General features: G+C 27.7%; 1 protein-coding gene across 1 annotated transcript in view; it reads right to left on the reverse strand.

Moving 5' to 3' along the window:
• LOC107446843 (glycine receptor subunit alpha-2-like) overlaps window positions 1-25,600 on the reverse strand; it is a 72,284-nt gene that overhangs the window by 14,168 nt on the left and 32,516 nt on the right. The window contains exons 2-5 of the mRNA XM_043041999.3: window positions 9,052-9,140; window positions 5,378-5,445; window positions 1,180-1,403; window positions 1,018-1,100 (exon numbers count right to left, since the gene is read on the reverse strand). Of these exons, the coding sequence (XP_042897933.3) occupies window positions 1,018-1,100; window positions 1,180-1,403; window positions 5,378-5,445; window positions 9,052-9,140 (464 nt within the window). The remainder of the gene's footprint in view (window positions 1-1,017; window positions 1,101-1,179; window positions 1,404-5,377; window positions 5,446-9,051; window positions 9,141-25,600) is intronic.

Raw genomic sequence — 25,600 nt, forward strand, 5'->3', positions numbered from 1 at the left:
TCTGTATGAAATTATTTAAAAAAAAAAAAGAACAAATAGATAAAATGCGCAATAAAAACATACGTTAGGACGTTCATTTCCTAAATAAAGTGCCGAGTCTTATCTCACTGTGAACTTTTATGCAGTCTTAAAAATCAGAAAATACTTAGTGCTGCCATCTGTTAGGGACACAATTAAATGTTTTCGCTTTGACAACATAATAGCATCCGAAAATAAGTTTTAAAATGATAAAAAAAATTTGATAAAGTTTTGGAATAATTATTTCGTTCCGACAGAACGATTGCGACATTTAAGAGGTTTTGCCATCTGCAATTTTCCTGCCACAAAACCGAGCATCTGTTTTCGTATTCTAGGAGAAAGCTGTGTATTGAGAGGAAGTTTCTATACAAAATAGCAGATAAGCAAAACGCTCAGTCGGTTAATGTATAATTATTAATTTTATCTTCAATCAAATTATTTAATTAAAAATTACCTATTAGCATAAAACTAATAATATTGAAATTTACTTTGTTTTAAATTTGTAAGACTAAAAAATTTTAAAATTTCATGATACTTTTTTTTTTTTTTTTTTTCCTTCCTTATTTACAAAATTGTACAAAGTAAATTGTTAAACCATCCATGCTTCAAAGAGATATTCAAATCATTTTCTAAAAATAATTTTTTCAGCGACAAAAAAAATAAAAATAAAGAGTTGGTAGCTTTACTGTTTTAAGTATCGCATACGTTTAAATATATATTAATACTGGTTATCCTATATTATATTTTTGCTGTAGTTAAATAAAATAGATAATAACGAGTACAACACAGCTGAATCAGCAAAATTTATTATTATATTAATTAATTAATATATCTTGAAGGTAGATATCCCCATCATTCTTTTAATCAATATCTATCGGTCCATTAAAGTTTTTATTTATTTATTTATTTTTATATACATATTTCGTTAATCAGAGCAATTTGTTTTAATCTCACCATTTGCTAGCAAAGTTTTGTTAATGGAAATATTAGCTTACTTACAGCTGCTTACTCGAATTCTGCATGATTGCTTATCAAAGGGATAATGTTTCAGATTCATGGGGCATGAAAGAACCAACTGTAATCTAAAAATAAAAAATAAAAAAATTCAGTATGTCTGCATTGATTTTTATTCACGACCTACGTAAGAAATAAAAAATATACCTGAGAGCATAGTAAACATTACCATCTGGATCTATTTGGATGTAGATGTTGTCGCGCGTACTCACTACAAGTTTGCTGTCTTTTTCGTTAATGAAGAATAAAGTTGGCGTCCAAATCAGATCCCTGAGACTTTTCAAGCCAACCACCTTGGAACCAATGGAGGAATCGAATACTAGTCTCTCGTCATACCACCATTGACGAAACGTTGCGTGAATCTCAAACGTCTAAAAATTTAAAAGAACAGAATAGCATTTTAAAACTATCACTGAACTATCACCCGCCAAGTTTTTTAGTGCAGTTGGTTTTAATATATGAGTATATTCCTTTCACGAATGAGTTGGCTATCCCTTTGGTAGAGATGGAACACCGGTATCTCTTTTAAATATGTATTTCTTTCCTGACACTTTAACAATGAGCAAAAATATATTTTGGTAAATTTTAACTATAAAAAAGTCTAATTGTTACTAGAAATGATCTGTTAGATTGTCGGAATTATATTTGTAATAAAATATAAATCCAGCAGTTAGAAAGAAAAAAACATTTTCTTTCATATTCAAAAATTATTTGTTTTTGCAAATTAAAAGAAATTTCCCAGATGAATAACTGTTTCTCCTAGATCTAAACAACTGCAAATAAGTGAAAATTTGAAAAAATTTTCTATAGAATACGTGTTTGGAAGATTTTACCTTTAACACAGAAAGCGCCACCGGTATTACCTGCTGTATTTCATAACTACAAATTATTAAAATGCTAAATATGATATTTTTCAGTTATTTTTACCTAAATTAAAACAAAACAATGGAAAAAAGTATGAAAATATGTTACATAAAAATTTTGCGTCAAAGGGTTAAAGTACTTGGTAAGTTGATTTGACGAAAAAATAGTGCTTTTGTGCGTCACAAAACTAATTTAGTGCCATTTCTTGTACGAAGTAGCTGACAACTTTGATCGCAAATTTCTCTATAATTCATGCAATGATGTTTCGTATTTACAGTCTTTAATGTATATTTTTAGGATCCTTTTTGAAACTGGAGTAGAAGTACAAATATTAGGGGCCACAAATCATTCTAAAAGCAAGAAAACGAAAAATATAATCATAACTTGACGAATCACTGTTGAAGAAATTGACATTACAGACATCAGAATCAGTTGATCGACGAAACGACGTTGAGGAAGCCTGGAAAGTTTCGTTTAATTGCTTTTTACCCATTGGTAAAATGAGCATTGTTTTGGGTTTAATGACTTGCGCACCTTATTTGTAAGTCATCACACCTCATTGTTGTTTGAACGTTTCAACTGTGTTCAAGAATAATGGTAAACAGTGCGCATGCGTCGTCATTGCATGTGTTGCAATGGCAACAGCTGCTGTTTGGTATTTTTTTTAGAATTCTTTTTTTCACTTTTGATTTTGTTATACATTAAGTTGGTGAGTTTATTTTTGAGATGTGGGACCAAAGAGATCCCATAAATACTTCTTGAGTTGTAAATAAAAGAGAATTTCATCATTTGAACGATATTTTTGTTATTTTGTTCATTTTGCCAATGGGTAACCTGTGATCGTCTTTCGGCGATCACAATTTTTTCTTCAATTTAATTTAATTAAATTTGGTTTCAAAAAAAAAAAAAATTTCTTTTTGTTTTGCCTCTTTTCCATTTCATTTTTTTTTCTACCTCATTACGAATTAATGCATCAGATTTTATTATAATTTTTATTGCATGAATGCTACTCTGGTAAAAATCTCTCTGAAAAAAAATAGATAAATAACAATTTATTTAATTGTTATTTTACCATATTCAAACAAAACAGTCAAATAACCATAAATAAGATTGTATTCAAACTGCTAACTATGAGAAAAATCGTTTATTAACCGCTTAAACCTAACGCAGTAAACCAACCAGAATTTTATCGCACCAACTAGGTCCACCTAAGGAGGTCACTTAGTTCCTTGCAGCCTGGTAGATATTACAGCCGAGAAGGATAATCTGTTTATCTCATGATAAACAGAATGGGAGTTCAAGACCCAACGCTGACTTCACAATATTTTCGCCATTCCCTTCAACATACTGTTTCTAAGATAGGTACTCTGACCGCCACTAAGTCTGCGACAGTCTAATGCTATGGAAAAAAGAAAAGGATATTTTAGGGAGGTAAGCTTCGATGAAGAAGTCTCCTTTTCTCTCGCCGAAACCAGTCCTAAAGAGGGACATCGCATCCCTACTTGAAATAATCATACCTCGTTAACATAGTCACCGCCATAGCTCCAGATGAATGTCTGGCAGAGTACCTATCTTAGACAAACAGTATGAATAGTTTCCAGCGTCCTGCACTCCCCAATTTGTGACCCTGGTCTAATAGAAGACGATACTGTCATTCACGTATAGATGGCAGCACCATAACGCTGCTAACACCACAAAAAAGCCTAGTATTTCCCAGAATTCACAATAAGTGAAACAACCAGATAAATTAAATAGGCCATATTTTTTACGGTTTTGAAACCTTGTTAGTTGTAAAGGGTAAAAAAAAAACCTGTATAGTTTTGTAATCATGTTTTTATAACCATACTAGTTGTAGACGATCTTAAATCCGTAAGGGAAAAAATGTTCCTTGATGTAAACTTTACGGTTAATTGGATTAACCGACTGCTTCTGGTTATTTTATTGTATTTTAGAATGAAAATTCTAACAGTGTGATAAATTTTGAAAACAAGAATTATACTATCTTTTTCTCACTAAAACTTTTAAACGAAGAAACTTGGTTTCTACCAAATTTTTCACTAATATCTAATAAAAATATTTAAAATTACGAGAACCAAGATGTTTTATTATTCTCTTTGAAAAATCTCTTTTTATTATTCTCTCAAATGTATTAATAACTTATAAGATGTACACGTTAATTTAAACGTGTTTAATAGAAATTTACCTAAAATATTGGTAACTTTAAAAGTTTAGAAAATATCTGAGCTATAGATTTTAATTAATTAGATTTCCATTATTATTCCATACTTACTAAGAAGTATAAAGTAATTGAATAATAAAGAAAATTAAAAGAGAATTAAAACAATCATTAATTGCATTTAAAACTATGTATGTCATCTTCTATTATCCAAATTACGTATTTAAAAGGAAAATTGCAGTTCATGTTAAATCTTCTTTGAAAATGAACAAAATAATATTTATGTTTTGAATTTTTAACCGAAAAAATCTTTCAAACTGTTAAAAAAAAACGAACAATTTGTTTGAAAAGTTCAACTTGATTGGCGAATGAAACTTCAAGCACCTTCATTCTTAATCTGTCACTTAAAATATATCTAATATTTTTGGAAAAATAGTTTAGTTCGCCATCTAGTATGTATCTGACATAAGAAATTTTAAAAAAATTCTTTTTTGGAATTTTGTTTAATAACAGCAGGCAAAAATCGGGCAGCTGCACACAAAACATCTGACTTTAACAACATAGCTAGTAAAGAAAAATTTTACTACTAAGAATAAAATATTAAATTCTTTTAAATTTTGAACTTCACTCCTAACATATTCCTTATACAGTTTTAACTAAGAGGCTGTAACTAAAATTGGTCATTATTTTTGCTATCTCTGTCTTTTTTTCAGTCTTAATTTTAGTAAGAGTTGATTTCAGTTAGTTTTAGAGATCAAATAGATATTATAGAAATAGGAAAGCAAATATATTTTCGTATATAAGGCCCAAAAATAGAAGGATGAGTTTTTATACCTCAAAATCAAATTAATCTGCAACATAACTTATTTCGTACAGAATATCAAAATAAATATTTTTATACTGATAATTATTCTATGTGCTTTTTATTTTTTGTCAAGTTTCCAAACAAATGTTTTGCCAAGTTTTCAAACAAATGTTTTGCAAGTTTTTAAACAGTCAAAATTGCTAAATTTCGATGTGTATCCATTACTTTGAAATTCTATCAAAGTAATTCATTTTTAACTGAAACTTTTAATTTTCTTAGAGTTTTTAATGTTTTTCTCTTAAACTAATGAAATAAATCAGTTGCAAAAAGTGTTGTCTTTAAATGTTTTTTCGTTAAAATAATACAAACTCATCTTGACATTATAAGAAAATTATTAACCAAATGTTAAAAAAAACACATAAAAAAATAAACGAGAAAGTTAAATTATTTTAAAGACAACAAATATTGAGTGCTAATTAAATATGCAATAATAAATTTACCATCTTCTTTGTATCGATATCTCCCATATAGCCTATTTCCACTTGAACTTTCATTGCTACAGCTGTTCCTGGAAAAAAACGTATTTCTATAAAGATAAAATTAAATAATAGACATCGTTGAAATCTAGCGAAACTAAAACTAATGTGAATAAAGGAATTGAGACCATTTAAGAGTGGTAAAATGTGTATAATTTTTAATGTTTTTTTCTTGAAAAAGTATAAAATTTTACGTCTTCATATTTTTTAATAAATGATTATGAAGAAATTAGTTCAAAAAATTATGATTTTTATTTGCCTCCTTTGGCTACCAGCTTGGTCACCTTTAAACATCTATATAGTGGAAGAGATAAACTTCAATGGTAACTAACCCAAATACACAGCACAATTATATTGAAACATTCTAAATCTTCAACATCTTAATTAGTTTTAAGTAATATGCTAACTAAATATTTCCCCTTCTAACCTTCTTCTTTGTGGATGAATAGAAATAGCAGTTTTATCTTTAATCTAAATATTTTAGTTCTGTCTTATAAATTAAAATGAGTTATGAGTTTTTGTTTATGAAAAAGTAAGTAAACCAGCTTCGATGTTTTGGTATCTTCGATGCATTTGGGTAATTTAAGTACTTCATTCGCATTTTCAGTGGAATAGACTGTCTGAACTGCTGAATGAATAAGAGTTTTAGCCTATAAAAGTAATTGGATAAATGTTCTTTTTCTTAAAAAAAAATTACTTTTTATACTTTGAAAATACGAAGAGAATGTTTCTATACCTTAAATTTTGCAATGATTATACTTATAAGTCCAAGCATAGTTTCGAATCATGCTGTTAAAGAACTCATTACCATTTGTATCATTTAATTATATCAAGTTTTTAAAAAATGTATGTATGTAATACCTTAATAATCTTATACGTATATATCTACCAGCAAACCATATTTACTTGAATGCATCTATATAAACAAAATAGCATATCCTGATTATAGTCTACCATCATTTAACATCAAACTTATGTGCATATGCATAATCAATATAAATTTCAGATGGAGTCATTATTGACAACAGTTATTGAAAATCGTATGTATTAATACTAAAATTATATGTAGATACTAAAAATTTGATATACTTAAAATTCCTCAAATGCAAGTTGTGTTCCAAATGTAAATTTCCCATGTGTGTCATTTTTCCTACTTCCCATAAATTTTCTTGTATCATATTAGCTTTTTTCATTTATTATCTCATGTAATGCGTTTGTTTATTCAGATATGTTTTCAAGATATGTAACGTTAAACCACGGTTCTTCGGTTTAGTCGCTGTCAATTGTCAATGTTCTATAATAGTTACACAATATAATAGTTACACAATAGTTACTGAAATTATCTGCTTCCTTAAGTAATTTTAAAGTAGTAAATAAACAATAATTAGGGATCCTGGGGGGATATGAGACCAGACGTTGGGCCTAGTTCTGGTGGCGATGTTGCGGTTGGTAGGGTAGGCCCGTGGTGGTAGGGGACTGATCGGGGGAAGTGTTGTGTGTTGCCGTTGTATGCGTCCGTTTTCCGGACCACAGTTTTTTCCTGATAGAAGCCTTCTTCGGGAGCATAGGTGCAGAGCTGTGTACCGGAGTTCATGTCTATGTTTCTTTGTATCTTAATTTAACGAAATTCTTAATAATTTTAACAGGTAAAATATTTACGAAAATATTCTACAGTGTTAGACCAAAAAAAGAATAACCATTTTTTAGAACAAGAAATCTTACTTAATATTGCTATTATTGCCATATATTTTATTATTTCAAAATTTTTCAATGTATTTAATCTTTCTACACTAAAAAATTTTTTATGAAAAAGCAAAATACTTATTAATCGAAGCATGAAATTCTTATAAAGCTTTTCCATTGTCAATATAAAAAATTTCTAGCATTCTACTCATACTTGGAAATAAACCATGTATTAATTTTTTCATTTTTAAAAACATTTAAAATTGATATTGCTTAAACATGATTCAAGGAAATAAAAAACTGTAGTAAACAAATTAAAAGGTAGTTAAAATGTATTAATGAATTTTTATAAATAATTTTTCTAACTTTATTTTCCTTCCTTTTTATAAAAATAAGTCATGGAATAAACAAGATTATTAGTAAAACTGTTTCTCAAAATAAACTTAAAATTTAATAACATTGTGAAACTACGTAAAATTGTGATTAAATCATTAGAAAGATTTTTAATAAGATTAAAAGCTTGTCTTCTTCGGATTTACAAAAGCGTGGACACAGAGAAATATTGATTTTCTGTCGCTTTCTTCCCAAATGAAATTACCCAAACCCCCACAACTCATCGTCATAAATTCGCACATGCATTTATTAAATATTTATTAGCTGTATAAACTAGTACAGGCAATGAAAAATACATCTCAGTTTATGCAATCAAAAGCATTAGGTTGCTGTAAGAATCGTAATGCTTAGGAGTATTAGGAGATTACCTAATAAAAATGGAAGTATAAAACGTATGAGAAGCAACTAATCTTTTAATTTAATTAATGTTGAAAAATTAAGAAGTGATTTAATGAATTATTAAAAATTCCCTTCTTGACTCGTAAAGAAAAATGTTTTTTCAATAATTTCGAAGTTGAATACTTGGACAAATGTGTAAGAAAATTTCCCTATCTGATGATATTGATAATCTATGCATATGTATACTTAAATACATATGCATAGATTATCAATATCATCTAGAAAAACAGTTTTTCTGGGCAAAATAAATAGGAATTTAAGTTCGGAGTTGACTCCCTTAGGTTTATAACACTTCACTCTTTATATTCTCCATAAACTACTCTTTAAATACAACCTTGATCATATTTATTTGATTTCCACGCACAAAATACACATAAGTATGCATTAGCCTTAAAAAATTTTATTCTGCTTATTTAATATATAATTCTGTATGTACAGTGTTCAAAAAATTAAAACCAGCTTGAATAACTTTTGATCTAATGATCTGATTTTCGCGTTCTAGACACAAAGTCAATGGTTAGAGAAGGTGACTTCAAATATTCAAATTAATTAGTGCAAACGACATTTTAAGTTAACAAATCAGTCACAAAAAACTACAATCTCTGAACAAGCAAATATTTTTTTCCCAAGGATTCGGATTTTTAACCTCAAAAATGTAAGAGGAAGCCGCAATCTGTGAAATCATTCGGTCAAGAGATACAAAGTTTGAATCCCTTAATGTTAGTTTCATTTTCGCGTATTTCACCATATCTCGTGAAATTTGTAAGCGAATTGAAAATTTTTTACACTGAGTTATAAAACCTATTTATTCAAAGATAATTTCAAGCGAAAATAAAATTCAGTAAATACATATATATTACATTTTTATTATTTTGTTCAATAACAGCCAAAAAAAAAAAAAAAAAACATTTGAATCGTAAGCTATACAATTTTTACATCATTTTAAAGTATGTACTTTTACAAGGCAAAATACAAATTATAATTACACAATTAATGCAAAATACAATTTTATTATTAGGAAATTTTACACGAACTTTTAAAATATTGAATTAAATGCGCCTCTTCTCTTATATACGAGCTAATATACAAATGTGCTAATTAGTTTAAATTTTTTTAAATGTAATTGCGCGTTAAACATTATAATTGAGATAAAAGTACATTACCATTTGAAATCTGTGGCCTCTCCAAGGGATCATACTCTCTATCTAACAGTAAACGTTTGAAACTTGTTTCAGATAGATGAACTCCATCGCTATAAAAGAATAAATTGAGATTCGAAAATTGTCAGTTTCAATAAAAACAGTTCCAGTACAAAATAAGAAATAAAACTCAAATGTAAATTCAAAATTAGACTCGTTTTTTGTTCGTAAATATAGTTAAACTCGAATCATGTATTTAGTTCCTTAACAATAAATCCATGCTCAAAGCTTTTCTTAAAACAGTTAATATTTTCTTTAAAATATTTTGACTATTAATCAGAAATCATACTAAGTGCCATTAAAAAACATATAATTTAAGACGCAACGCAAATGCAGTTAACTTATAATGATTTTGAATATTTATATAAATGATTTAGTAGTGAAAAACTATGTATTAGAAGAGCTTGATTTTGAAATTGATGTGATTGAGAAAAAATATATTAATGAAAACTTTTATTCATAAACATACTAAAGCGCTCATCAAAATCCGTAACTGCTTTCACAATTTCTTTTGAATTGCTTGACAATTCTACAAACTTGCTTCACTCTGTCATTGTATACTTTTATTTTATAATTACAGCATATTTATACGTAGAAATGTGCATTCTAAAAATATGAAAAAGTTCTAAAAATATGAAACTTATATATCCTATGATACCCTTGATTTATAAAAAATTATTCAACTCATATATGTTATGATTTTATAAAGACAGTGTTTAGTGGCACAAATATTTTTTTCTCGTTCTTACATAAACTCATAAGACATTTATCTTAGCACAAAGCTTCAAAATGAGAGGAATAAGTAAGAAAATAATAAAAAAGCATAGCTGCCTGACTTTCGTTAATGAAATGCATCTTTCCCCAGAGCTTATTTTTAACTTATATATATATATATATATATATATATATATATATATATATATATATATATATATATATATATATATATATATATATAATAAGTCCATTAATAAGTAATTAATAAGTAATGTGTTGTTTTAATAAGTAATGTGGCAATACAATTGAAATTTCATTTCTTGTTGTTGTTGTTGCTTATTCCACTTTCCAAGCAGGCTTGCCATCAGCAAGGTTGCCTGAAATCAAGCGGATTTTTAGGGCAGAGGATACACTTCCTGTTTTTCAGTGGTGCCATCTATGGCCAAGAATAAGATTTTGCTCAAACATAGCCATAAATAGGGAATTAATCGTACAGTGGGCTGAGTAATGACTAGAAAATATCGAGAGAATTTGATAATTGCTTATACACGGAAGAAAATATTCAGGTAAAACTACCGCTCTCTATATTAATTTTATTTTTAGTGAGAACAACATAATTCTAGTCAATAAAACCAAAATATATGGTATTTAAATCATTCATTTGATAATTTTTCCGTTCGTATGGTAACGAGTTCCCTGTTTTCCAAATAATAGTTCCTAGTAACACACATTTAGTAAAAAATATAAAAACTAAAAATGTAAACTTTAACGAATAAATCGTATTTATGCCATGCTCTAAGATATCGGGATAAAATTAAAAAAATTTACTTGCCAATTTAACTAATTTTATCACATCTTATAAAACCATATTTTGTTAATAATGTAAAGATTTAATGTTGGTGTTCCCATGGAGCCCGAAACACGGTACATTTTTCCATATTATGGTAGTTTTGACTATACTTTTTTCTCAGTATATGGTTTACCATATCTAGGTAATGGTTGAAGAATATAGAATGACTCAAACAAGTTTATATAAGCATCATACATTTATATACGATATCATAACACATTTCCTGTACTAATGCAACAATTAACCCTCTAAAAAATAATTCTTTTAATATGGATTTTTTGTACAGGTGAAGAAATTTTAGAGAAATTAATTTTCAGGAAATTTATATTTAAAAAAAACTCTTTGAAATAAATGCTTAAAAACACGAAATTTTTTGATGAATGCTAAGTTTTCAAATCATTTTCGAAATAATCCATTTATTAGATTATTATAATTGTATGTAATTGCTGTAAGAGAGTAATTAAACAAACAAAATGAATAAAAAAGTAAACAATTTTATCCAATTAAAAAATTTATACCCATTTTTTTAAAATTAATGTTGTGCATAAAAAACACTTTTTCAACTATTTGTACAAATTGCTAAAAAAAGAATTACATTTTACTCAAACGCAATAAGTTTTTAAAAAATTTTTGAACCTTTATTCTAAAATAACTTACTCTAAACATAAATGAAAAATGATTCGTAATTTCAATCAAAAACAAAGTTACTCTGAAAAACAATATCGAATTTATTTTCAAATTACTCTGTAGTAACAATTCATTCAAGAAGTAATAAATAAAGATGTCAAAGTATTAATAAAGATGACTTTAACAAAAATAATGACGAACACCTTACATTTCTCAAAATGGAACGGTATTATTGATACAAAATTTTTAAACTCTCAAAGAAAATAGTAATAGTTTTTGAAAAAAGTATGATAATTGTTATGCTTGACTGTCATTTTACAAAAAATAAAATAAAAGTTTTTATTTATGTACTTAAAAATTGAAACATACAAAACATACATATATTTTTCAACAAAACTCTCTGATAAGACGATTTTAATAATTCTCAGATTCGCTGATTTGCTGATTAATTTATTTCCTTGCTCTATGTTAAGAATCAATCGTAGAAATGGTAGCTGCTGAGATGTAGTAATAAAAAAAATTAAACTACTAGTGCTATTAATTCAGGATAGCTAAATTTCTTATTCTCTCTTTTATTAGAATGACACTGATTTATAAGCAATTAAGAATTACAGAACACGTAAGGAAATTTTTAAAATCAAAAAACAAAATTAGTTCATGTTGTTGGTCTAAGTTTACTAATAATTTTTTTAACTAATTAGTTGATTTTAAGTTAAAACACTATAGGACATTTCATAATATTATAACATTTTCTATATTAAAGGACTTCACTAAAATATCTACTTATTAATTACAATTCTATATTAATGTAAAATCTACTATAAATGACGGTTCTATGTTAATATCAAATCTACTGTATTAATTTTCAAGACTATTATAATATGATAAAGTCTACTGCACTACATTATTATATGGCTTACCTCTAAAACAATTACACTTCACGAGCTGCTTATTTAAATGAAGCGCAAAAACAAAGCAATTAAAATCTAAAAGTAACAAGTTCACCACCCTAATTACGTTTCGTACATTTCCCCATCTTATATGAAGAAATACATGACTTTATTATAAGTAAATAAACTTTATAAGTAATTAAAATATAAAAGTCGAAAGTTCACCACCCTAATTACGTTTCTTACATTTCTCCATCCATTATGAAAAAATACATGACTTTATAAATTAATTAAGAAATATAAATAAATAAAACAAAGCAAAAGACATGCAAGATTTGATACCAACTTTTTCTCTGTAAATGATGAATAAGCTTTTGGTTAAAAGACATATAAGATTTTTTGATGCAACCGATGTTTTTAAACTACTTTTGAATACTCTTTACGTATAATAATTTAAATTATCACCACGGAAAATGATAGTAACATTTTACTTTTGTTTGTAAAACTAGGTAACATTCGATATTGAACAATGTAATATGATAAGAACATTTGCTCTTAAATACTTCAGAGAAAAAAAGTATGGTTCAAACAATCAGAATGTTGTAGAATTTGCCGTGTTTCCAGTTTTGTAAGAACACCAAAATATAGGTCATTTTTAATAAAGCTCTATAGTAATGATATTAGTAAAATCAGCAATGAAATAAGGTTTTATAATATATGATAAAATTTGGTAAATGTGGTGAAACTTGGTACTTTTATCATGAAACCTTAGAGCATTACATAAAAGCCATTTATTCAGTTGAATTTAGTTTTTAGTTTTGTATTGTTTGCTAAATGTGTGGTAATAAGAACTAAATGCATAGAAACAAGAATTTCCAGTAAGCCGTTACCATGTGGACGAAAAAATTACCAAATGAATGGCTCAAATATCGTATACTTAGGTTTATATTATCAGAATTAGGATTCAGTTTTTTTACCAGAAATGCCATTACCGTGCCGTACGGCAATTTTACAAGAATTATCATAGTTAGGTGAGGCCGTTTTTAGGAGAAAACCCTTATTCGTTAATCCACAAACGAAATTGATTTCGAAAATTGATTTTTTACTATTTTAGAAAATAGAAGCAAAGACAAACATTTCTTACGAAATATGTAGTAACAAGAGCTGTAATTATTTGCCATAATTTATCGGAATTTTTTTTCTCTGCGTAGTTAGGCGAAGTTATTTTTAGATAAAACATTCATTCATTAATCCACAAACAAAACTGATTTTTTACTACATTAAAAAATGGAAGTGAAGACTCACAATTTAGTAATTTATCCAGGATAAAAGTTTTAAATTTCCAAACAATTTTTTCAAAAAACTTGAGAGCTAGACACCCATAAGTTAAAAATTAATCAGAGCCAACATGTTTAAATTTGAGGTATTATTAAAATGTTTTTTGTATCATATTATTGTAATTCAATATAACTCACCTATCAGCGATATCAGCTTTCCAACAGTCTCGCCATGTTGAAAATTATCAAATGAAATACAAAATATGAATCGGTTAATCAGTAAATTTTGAAAATGGTTAACCTCTTTTAAAAATTGATGGTAATCAGAATTCTTTCTATAAAGTCTGGTAAAATAATAATGTTAGTGAATATATTACTATATAAATTATTGTAGAAATTTAAGCATATATATATATAATGTAAATTAAAATAATTTCTTTGACCGAAGCGTAGAAACATTAAAGTCTTTTAACTATTAATAACAAAGTTTTTTGTACAATGCAAAATATGCAACTTTAAATAGCGCATGTGCACACTTATTTTCCTTGTATCATACATATTTTACTGCACAAAAAAAGAATGCATTTTATTTTTTTAATTTGGAGTATTTCAAGGATGAGGCGAAAATTCAGACATTATTTGATCTGAAAAATTTTTTTTGTGTTTCTTATATAGCCTACAAGGCACATCTTTTGCCCAATAAATATCAAAAATATAAAAAAATCGCAATACCGAGAAATAGAAAATTTTACCATAAAATGTGCTTTTTACATTAATTTCTAAAATTAAAATGTCATCGGGGAGGAGAAGAAACTAAACTCATTAGGAACTATATCCACATTATTTAAATAAATGTTTTATTAAATGATTTTTGACCCACAAAAATACATAGTCAGACAGTAATTCGTCAGAAAATCATTAATTTTATTTACCAATTCTGAATAGTTAACAACTATTTGTTTATATTCTGTAGGCAGCAGCATTTTGCAATATTCTCGGTTGCTATATTACTATTTTTTGCTTAATTCAACAAAATTAATTCATCAACCATTTATTCTAATTAACTATTATTCAAAATCTTCTAAGTATATGTTACATAAATTGTTTTTCAAATATCTCAAATATTACGTATAGCCGTTATTGCGTAAAAGATTGCTTTTGCTCATAGCGTGCGACCCAATAAAGTGTTTACGTACATGTCTCGTTTTTTCTGTCTTTTTCGAATGCTTTTTCGTACTTCCATTCAATCATTTTCTTCGAAAAGTTAGGAAGACATCCTCCGAACAAAAAGCGGTTTTTGATAAATAGGAAGCATCTGAAAGGTTTCATGAAAACACTTTTATTTGAGTCAGAGATGGTTTAGAAAATATTAACAAAGGTCTTATCCTGAGAATCTTGAATTGAAAGAGAATTAATAATACGTAACTTACTTCAAGCAAACAAGCTTAAAAAAACTATTTTTGTCTGTAAGATTATATAATCAATATCCAATACGAAAGTAGAATTCTAAATTAATATTATTTAAAAAAAAAACACTTTTTGTTCTAAATAAATTTAATATAGCAAATCTATGATCAATGCTCAAACATTTCAATGGTTTTGTGAATTTAAAAAGGTCCAGCAAATTAAATGATTGAATTTCGTATTGTATTTACACTGTTAGAAATTTCATGGAAAAAACGGTTAAATAATAATTTATTTAATTTTTATCTTACCATATCTTGCCATTATATACAGTCAAATAACCATGACTGTTAGCTGTGGGAAAAACTGTTTATTAACTACTTTCACCTAATACGGTTAAGCAACTAGAAGTGCATCTCACCAACTAAGCCCATCAAATGAAGCCACTTAGTTCTTTACAACTGCGTACATATCATGGCCAAGAAGGCTAATCTGTCATTCTCATGACTGATAGAACGGGGGTTCGAGTCCCAGCATTGACATTCTCCACACAGCACATGACAGCATTGACATCCTCCATTCTCTTCAACGCATGAAGAGTTTCTAGTGTCTTATACTTCCCAGTTTGTATCCTGCACACTCGAATGCCCATTACTTTATGAAAGTCCTAGCTACAATGCCCTGCCAAATTTCTTTTTCATGTTTTTGAAACCATGCCAGTTGTAAATGGTTAAAAAACCATACAGTTTGGCATTCATGATTTTATAACCATACTAGTTGTAAATCTATTCAATACCATAAGGGTGAAAAGTGTTATTTACAGTAAACTTTACGGTTGATCGGATGGACAGACTACTGCCGGTTATTTTACCATAATTTTTGAATAAAAATTCTAACAGTGTAGGTTCAATTTATTCTTTTTTCGCTTCCAAGATTTACAGATATTTTAAACTTTAAATTTCAATTCGAATTCATGTTTTAATACGAAGGCTTAAAGTTAATAAAGCTTTTTAATTAAATTTAATAGAAAATTCTAAAATGTATTTTTTTTTCTATCAAGTTTTCATTAATTTTTAATTTGACTTTACTGCAATTTATTTCTCATTGTGATCAAAAATATAGCATCAGTAAAAATAAAATAATTTTCAGAAAAATTATTGCTACCTAAGTAGTAATCACTGCGAATCTCTACTTTCCTGTAAACTATTACTACGTCTTTCAAAAGAAGCATAATAAACTGGTAGGAATGCGTTTCTATTTTTAGCGAGAGATAGATAGTTCGCAGGAATACTTTTGAGTTTTTCAAGAGATAAATGTTTATTTCTTTCGAATAAGACTGTGTTTTCTTCGTTCTAATCTTATTGTAAACATGAAATAATAATTTAATAAGAGGATATTTTATTCAGAGAGTTTGTTCTAAAATGCTATCGCAGAGAAAATTACTTGAGAAAAGTAATTCCTCTCAAAGATGAACAAACTTAACGAAAAGAAAGTTTAAGAAAGTCGCAATAAACATCATTCTTAAGTAATTAATAGACTATATTCTTCGTTTATTGTAGCAAACTTCATTTTGTTTCGCCTTGTATATTAGATGTTCTATGTTCACATTAAAATTTATAAACCGGAACATGTTTTTTTGTTTGATACATTCTTCATGACAGGAATGAAGGCCGATATTAACCGATGATGGATGTAGCAGTGATATTTTCGATGACACATTTTTAAGAACAATCTGAGATAATTTTATTTTGTGCGAGACCTTCAATAATTTCAAACAAAGGTGATTAAGCTGTGGGGGTTCAGGGGATAGAGATCCCGCCTTACAATGAGGAGACACTGGTTCGATTCCCCGTGAGCGTTGGTCGGAACGATTCAGCACCCAGCTCACACCGACCACAGAGCTGATGTAAAATATCCTCAGTGGTAAGCAGATCATGGTTTAGATTTCTTTTGATGTCAGGTTAACCGTGAGAGGTTTTCGTGGGTTTCCTCTCCGTGCAAAGCAAACGCGGGTTATTTCTATCAAAATCTCCTCCACGAATGCAAATTTCTCCCAATACTTAATACAGAAGTTCCCTTGTCTTTTGGATAGGACTCAAAATTACGAGACTACGGAGTTGAAAATTAGTAGTCGTAAACTCAAAATTGAGTTGACTATTCAACAACAGTAATAAAATAAAATAAAAACAAAGGTGACAAAGATGAATGAATTATATTTACCAGCACAAAATAAGGATTATATTTTAAGAAAATAATACACCTAGGCTTTGATAAGGAACTATTTCCTGCAATAAATGAATAAAATATAAGCCTAAAAAAGAAATAAAAACGAATCCGTTTACTAAGCAGGATAAATAAGACAGCAAGATTTTGTTAATGTAATATATTCTAGCAAATAAGCATTAAGATTTTATTGCCTATTGCCAAATGCGGGTGATACTGCTCTTAAAAGCCAAAATTGAATTACCTGCATATGCAAGAACTGATAATAGAATCTTGTTAAACAAATACATTAATCATTAATAAAATTCATTGTATGAAAAAAAAATATTAAAAAAAATTAATCAAATTCAGTAGACAATGTTAGGACATTGCTCAAAATCACAAACAAAATTTCTTTTTCTGTCAGAAAAAGAAATTTTGTTTGAAAAAAGAAAATGAAGACAGAATTTTATTCTCTGACATAATATATTCTTAAGTAGTAATTAAACGGAAAGTTATTCTTGTATTCTTGATTCGTTTATTCTTGATTCATTTATTCTTGTAGCTGATGAGGAAGATATTTTGTTTTCAAAATGGAAATAATTTTGAGCAGAAAAATTAGCAATTAAATAGAAATAATAGTTTTTAGGACAGCATACGATATGAGGAATTCATTCGTTTATAAAACATTCATTCGTTTTTTAAAGATAGAAATGCATTTTAAATTAAATCGAGAAATACAAACTGTGAAATATTTAGTAAAACTTAAAAATATGGTAAAAAATATCAGAATATGGTAAAATTTACTGTGTTTCTTCCTCTAAAACACCAAAATTCTTAATTTTTAGAGAAGTGCTTTGGTATTGCTTTTGGTAAATATAACAAAAAAATATAGTTTTATTAATATGACATAAAATTTGATAGTTTTATCATGGTACCTTAACGCATGAAATAAAAACCATTTATATGGTTAAATTTACCTTTCAGTTTTGTATTTTTTATTAATTGTGTAGTAATAACAACTATAATTTTTAAAATCAGAATTTCCGGTAAACGGGTTATTTATTAACCAGAATAGGAGTTATTTTTTACTGGAAATGCCATTACCATACAGTGCGATAATTTTAACAGAATTTTCTTATCCATGTTTTATGCGGAGCTATTGACAGAGCAAGGAAATTCAGTAGAATCTCTTAAACTTTTGTGTCATAAGAGTAAACTTGTTCTCCTTGTAAGAAAACTTCTTTTTATTTTTCCATATTACATTTTATACAAAAGTAATTTTTTGCATATTTGTTAGTTTTTTTTTCAAGGTTCATGTGCTTCAGGGATATCCTGATGAACGAAGAAAGAACAGGGGATTTAAAATTAATTAAAAGAAAAAAGTGAGAAAATTATAAATGACGAAAATACGATGCACTACTTCACCATTTTCTGATACTAACTCTATTGTTCTACTTAAGTGTGACAACAATGTACTGTTTTTATTATTAGCCTTTAAAAGAATTAAATATAAAGAGGCTATCTATTTTCCCAATCTTTGGACAGAAATGTTCTTTAAAAAAATAAACATTTTAATGACGTGGAAACAGAATAGTTTGCAAAACTATTAATCGTCCAGGCCCTTCTTACGCTTCTCTTGATTTATACTATTATTATTAAAACTAGAAAACTCTGCCCGTGCTTTCTCCTCTTGCTAAACCCCCTTAATTGATTCTCAATCATCAGAGTTTATTTCTTCCTAAACGTCAATATTTTTCACAAAAATACCAAACAATTTAGTTTCAAAATATACAGATATTTTAGCAAATTGCAAGAATAATTCGTTAACACGGTAATCATAACAAAATAGACAATCATCTAGATTTGAAAAAATTATTATCTGAACTTGGAAAAAAAAGTGCAACCTTAAGAACACAGAATGTTTGACTCAATTAGAATAAATAGATGAGAAGTAATTTTACTCGTGGAAGAAACTTATAACAATTCAAATAAGAATTGGTTTATATCAATACAAGAAACGAATGAAATAAGAATAAAAATATGACCACCGAAGCCGACGTCTTCAGGGGGTACCGGCCTCGGTAGCCATTAAAAACAAAACCATTTCTATTTGAGGGAGAAGCAAATGCTTAAAATATCTCCCTCAGTACCCCGATGGTTTTGTATAGAGGTCTAGGAAAAACAAGATACATTCAAAATAATTAACAATTTAAGAAAAGAAACTCAATAAAAATCATCAGAAAAATAAAAACTCACTAAGTCACAGGTCAAGCATCAACTTCAAAAGCAAGTAGAAGAAAAGAAAACACTAAAAACTGAAAAACCAACGCCCCCTATTATAATGCGCAGAAGAAGTTTAAAATGAAATGGAAAAGGTCAGGAGAAAGAAATACGTAGACAAATTAATAGAATGCTTAACTGGGGCTGCTCAGTTAAGACTAGAATTGCGCCCTGTTAAAAGAAAAAATTAAATAAAAATATAGAAACTGCATTTCCATTTTTATTTCCAATTGTTAAATTTCATAAAAATCCGATTAAATTTAGGTTTATAGCATGTGGTACTAATAGTTATAATTCTGATATTAGTAAAAGGTTTTTTAGTTTTCTAAAAATTATTTTGCTTAAAATTAAAAAAGAGAAAAATATTGTTATTGATAGTAATGTTGAAGTTTTGGATTTTATTAAAAATAATGATATTTTCAGCATTAACACTTTTGATTTTGAAAATTTGTATACAAGTATACCACATGGAAAAATTATTGAGATTTGTGAAGGTATTTATGACAGGTATTTATTTGATGAAAAAATTGATAGGTTTAACTGGTTAGATTTATGCAAGTTTAATCTTTTTGAGAATGTTCTTTTTAATGGTTTAGATTTTTATAAACAAATTATTGGAATTCCACAAGGTAATTCCTTTTCTGGAGCGTTTGCCAATTTTTTTCTGCATTTTTTTAGGCTAAATTTCTTGAACGTAAAGAACTTAATGCTTTCCGATACATTGATGATTTGATTTTGTGATGATTATAATTTTATATATAGTATTTATCCTGGTGATTTGGTCTTGAAAAAAACTAATGAAAATTGTTTTAATATTGAGTATTTAGATTTTAAAATTAATATTGTTAACAGTTTTATTAAAATTGGTGTGTTTGATAAAAGAAAAGCTTTTAAATTTAATGTTATTTTTTTCTGCAATTTTAAAACTAATTTGTGTAGTAAAATATTCAAAAATCTTGTTTTTTCACAATTAGTTAGGATCAAGAAAATTTGTAATAATGTTGAAAGTTTTCGGGAAGCTGTGGATAATTTTTTAAATAATTTGAGTAAAAATGATTTTCCTTTTAATTTTTGTAATGTTAATTTTTTAATTAAAAAAATGACTGATAGTTTCTAAGTTTTTATTTAATTTTTTCTTTTAACAGGGCGCAATTCTAGTCTTAACTGAGCAGCCCCAGTGAAGCATTCTATTAATTTGTCTACGTATTTCTTTCTCCTGACCTCTTCTTCTTCTGCGCATTATAACAGGGGGCGTTGGTTTTTCAGTTTTTAGTGTTTTCTTTTCTTCTACTTGCTTTTGAAGTTGATGCTTGACCTGTGACTTAGTGAGTTTTTATTTTTCTGATGATTTTTATTGAGTTTCTTTTCTTAAATTGTTAATTATTTTGAATGTATCTTGTTTTTCCTGAACCTCTATACAAAACCATCGGGGTACTGAGGGAGATATTTTAAGCATTTGCTTCTCCCTCAAATAGAAATGGTTTTGTTTTTAATGGCTACCGAGGCCGGTACCCCCTGAAGACGTCGGCTTCGGTGGTCATATTTTTATTTTTATTTCATTCGTATCTTGTACTGATACTTTTTTCTGAAATTTCTGCTGCTTCTTAGCGCGTTTTTTTCAAGGAAGTTTTATCCTTTTCCGAATTTAATTATTTGTGTTTTCTTACAGTATTGGTTTATATCACTCTTTGTTAAGTTTTTTTTGTTTTTAAGAATTTCACTACAAATATTAAGATTGATGTGTGGTAACTCTCTCTCTCTCTCTCTTCCCCCTCCCTACTACTTGTATCGACATCTACTCAAGCTTGAACTTAAAAATAAAGAAAGTGAGAAAAATAGATTTTCTACAACAATAGATAAATAGTGAATGTTTAAAGCAAAATAGCTGAAAAATCACAAAAGAACACTTAAATTTACAAAAACTCAAACAAATAAGAATTTCGAAAAAAAACTCTAGTTAAAATTATGATACAGAATAGCCCTATCAGCACTGAAAGTTTAACAGCATTTCAACGGATGACAAACGGATGTAAGCGAACAAAATTTTTTTGCTAACCAAAACCAAACCAAAGAAACCAAAAAAGTGAGAAAAAAAAATGCAAAAAAAGCTTTAAAAATTGGATTACTTCCGAACATATTGGAAATTCGGAAAAAAAAACTCGGTGCTTAATTCATAAAGAATTGCATGCCTAATTTCAACTGCGGTCTGCAGAATGGCCCATGTGACATGCTTTTTCAACAAAATTAAACAGTTTCCAGCAAAATTAAGATTCTGTTATCGAATTAATTAAATTATCGAATTAATCGAATTTTTTTATTTTATTCCATCGTAATTCCTATATATTTTTCAACACACCTTTGTAATCTTCAAATCTTATAGTTTCTTTTATAGCAAATCAAAAGGGAACGCTAAATGGAACACCCAAAACAGAGAGTGCCGGCGATACCGGCGGCTTTCACGATATTTTAATATAGATAGATACTATATTCATCAAACTGGATTTAATTTCTAAATAATATACAATGTTTCTCCGCCACTTATAGTTTTCCCAAACATAAATTATTAAAAAACTTGAAATTATTAAAAAAAATTATGAAATAAATATTTAATAATTAGACAACAAAATCCTTGAAACACTTCTCAAAATAAATTTAAATTAAAATGTTTTCACAAAATTTTAATTTAAGCATTTTATATTTTCATTTAATTTCTCGTACTGATTATAAGAGTTTTTTAATGGGAAAATTACAAAGGAATATAGTAGTTTTTAAATATGACACATCAATAAAAATTTTATTAGTTAAAATTTAATTGATTTTCATTCTAAGCGCTACAATTTATTTTAAATGACTTAGGATTGAATTTTATAGTTCCATGAACAAAATAATTATATTTAAAGTAAGCAATTTATTTATATCTGAGTAGGCCAAGTTTGAAAATGCGAATCGTAAAATTTACATAAGATTGTCGCGGATAGTAAAATAGTTTAAAAAGAATGAAATAAAGTATATAAAACTTTATGCGGAAAGAATTTTAACGCAATAAAATTTTAGCTAATAATAATCGCATTTAAATGTTTCTTTTAATGATCAATAAAACAAAATGCCATTTTATCAAACAGAACTTTTGCCACTTGCACTTGGCCTAGATAAAGTTCAATAGATATTCTCTAAAAAAAATTGCGATGAAATGCAAAAGTTATTTAAATTCTCAAAGTTTAGTGACTTTTTTACGACAACTATGCTTGCAATAAAGTATCGAGAATATTTATTTTGGAATTGGACTTCGAATAAAACTTAATATCTTACGAAAACAGAACAATTTCAGAAAGAAATATTTGTTTTATGAAACCTAAAAACAGACTTGAATGTAAAAATGGAAAGAATCACAAACGTTTTGTTATTTGAAATCCCATAGGAAATCCATAAATATTATGTATACAATTTGTTATATATTTCTTTGTTATTCTTAAATTCGGTTTTTCCATGTTTAAAAAATAAAATAAAATGAATTTATACATTTCATTCATGTTACATTTCCTCTTACACTAAGAGACGCTACCTCTTTAGTGCTCGCTACCTCTCGCCAACTCCCGGAACTGCTTTTCAATTTCCCTTCTAAAGCTAATTTTCACAATATGTTTTAATTAATTTTCATATGTTTCAATTAATATTAATTATTTTTTATCTAATATTAATTATTTTAATTAATATTTGTTTGAATAAAAATAATAATACTTTATCTGCTTTGCATTTTAAGTGTTATCAAGCACTGTAAAGAATTTTCATGAACTCCAAAAATGGTAGCAACTACAGCGCTGGGACGACCACTTTATGTCCCATAGTAAAATGGTTGTTGGTGGAGGTTGGTCATTCTTTGGAGTAACCCCCCATCCTCCCATTAACTATAAAATGTCATCGAAAATGCAGGATTTTTCGCAAACGATTTTAATTAAACTCTCGCCAAATCTTACTGGATCTAAACAAACTACTTGCGATATCCAAAATCCGCCAACGTTTTAGAAGCAAAAATAACTCATTAATTGCACGAATACAGAATTCTTTAAATTATACAAAAACCTCTGTTTGGTGCTTCCTTGAATTAAAGCTTTTCTTTGCACATTTCTTGGGTTATCCAACATCAAATTCAAAAAGATATTGCAGTGTAGCTAAGCTATTAAGTATGTGAAAATTGCAACTTTACGAAGGAAAAAATTGTCTGCTGCCTGTCATGGTGATTTTAATATAATTTCAACCATATTTGGTATTCTCATTATCAATCTTATTTTTCCTCTCGTAGCAACTCTTTCTTAATCTACTCAAAAAGTTGCTGAATTTTGAAGAGCAATGGCACATCTTGAGAAATAGAACTTATACAGATTTTCTTTCTTTCTTTAGAGTTGCGCATACCTTTGGAAAAACATACCTTTTTTGGGGCAGTTTCTGATTTCCAACCCCCCAAATATAGGACGTAACCGTAATCTGCGAAATATGGTCTCCATAATTTGGTCAGGAGAGCTCTCCAAACTTTTGATCCCTTGATGTTAATTTTACTTTTTTTTGTATTTTGTTTAATCTCGAGAACTTTTAAATCGAATGGAAAAAGTTTTGCTCACAATTATAAAATTTGTGTATCCGAAGGTAATTCCATGCAAAAATATTTCAGTAAATATTTATTATTTTTTATTTTTTCATTTAATAATTTTAGAAAAGATTTTGAATAATAAGGTATACATTTTTTGCATCATTTAAAAGAATATAATTTTGCATGGCAAGATACAAAATTTGAGCAAAATTGTTTGAATAGTTCCTGCGAAACTGAATTTAAAAAAAGTAAGATAGTTAAAATTTTTCCTAATTTAATCAATCCCTAACGAAATGGATATTATTCCTAAGCCATAACTGAAAGTTTTCCTAACTATTCAGCAACTAATCATATATGAATGGATGATTCAAAAGTATACAGAGAACTTTCGTGAAAAATAAAGTACAAATTCAATTTAAAATATTCCATCAATTTTATAGTTCTTAAGAACGTCCACTAAATTTTATTTTAGTTTCTTTACAAATAACGTAACTGGGTATGTCAATTTACATATAAACTTATACGCAAGTAAATATTGAGTTGTGAAAGTTAATAAACTAAATGCTTTAAGCGCAATTCACCTTAATCTGTTAAAATGTTTCAAGAAACTTCTTTTAATGAAACTCAAATTTTGTAAACATATAATAAGCTTTAAGAAATATTCTACAAGTTTTCTGGAATAAAAAGTAATTTATTTCTAAATAAAGTAAACCGAAAAACAGAACACAGTCTGAACATATAATAAATATTAATACAGTCTATTTGCTATTAACATCTGAAGAAGTAGGTATCGTGTATCGAGTCTTTGCATACTACAGCTTTAACCTATCTCTTATTTATTGATCTTGATCGGAATAAACAGCGTGAAATAAATTAAATGCACCAACATGAATAATTTTTGATCTAATGATCGGATCTTTATGATCTGGGACTCAACTTTAATGGTTCGATGGGATGACTTCAGATATGCTAATAAATTAATGCAGGCGATATTTTAAGTTAGGAAATCAGACACAAAAAGTAGTTTCACTAAATAAGAATACCTTTCTTATCGATGGATTAGGTTTTCTGACTCTAAAAATTTAGGTGTAGTCGCAATCAAGAAAATATGGTTCCAATAGTTTGGTCAGGAAAGGGGTCCAAAGTTTGGACCCCTTAATGTAAATTTCAATTTTTTTTTGCCATAGCTCGAGAATATTTTAAACGAACTGAATATTTTTTGCACAAAATTATAAGAATCGTTTATCGTTTATCCATGCAAGAAATAACTTTTAGCGAATATTTGTTATTTTTTATCTTTTTATATAATAATAATAGAGCAAATTTTGAGTTGTAAGGTATAAAATGTTTTACATAATTTTAAAGAAGGCAATTTTGCAAGGAAAATACAACATTGAACATAATTGGTCGAAATGTTTCAGAGAAATTGAGATTTTAAAAAATCGCATGTTTAAGATCTTGATAAAAAGTTATTTTCATAAACAGTTAACTAGATTCATTAATTAGATCTAATTTCAACTTTCAATACATGAACTAATTTCAATCTTCATTCATCTGTTTCAATCAAATTTATCTTCATTACTTTAATTAAGCTTTTATTCCTTAAGATTCATTTATACTTTTCCAATCAGCAATAAATTGTGAATTTTTTTTTTTGACCTTTTCTAAAATTTTATTT

Source organism: Parasteatoda tepidariorum, chromosome 6 (assembly GCF_982258835.1).
Source record: "Parasteatoda tepidariorum strain Cologne lab strain chromosome 6, Ptep-v5.0, whole genome shotgun sequence".
Lineage (NCBI taxonomy): Eukaryota > Metazoa > Arthropoda > Arachnida > Araneae > Theridiidae > Parasteatoda > Parasteatoda tepidariorum.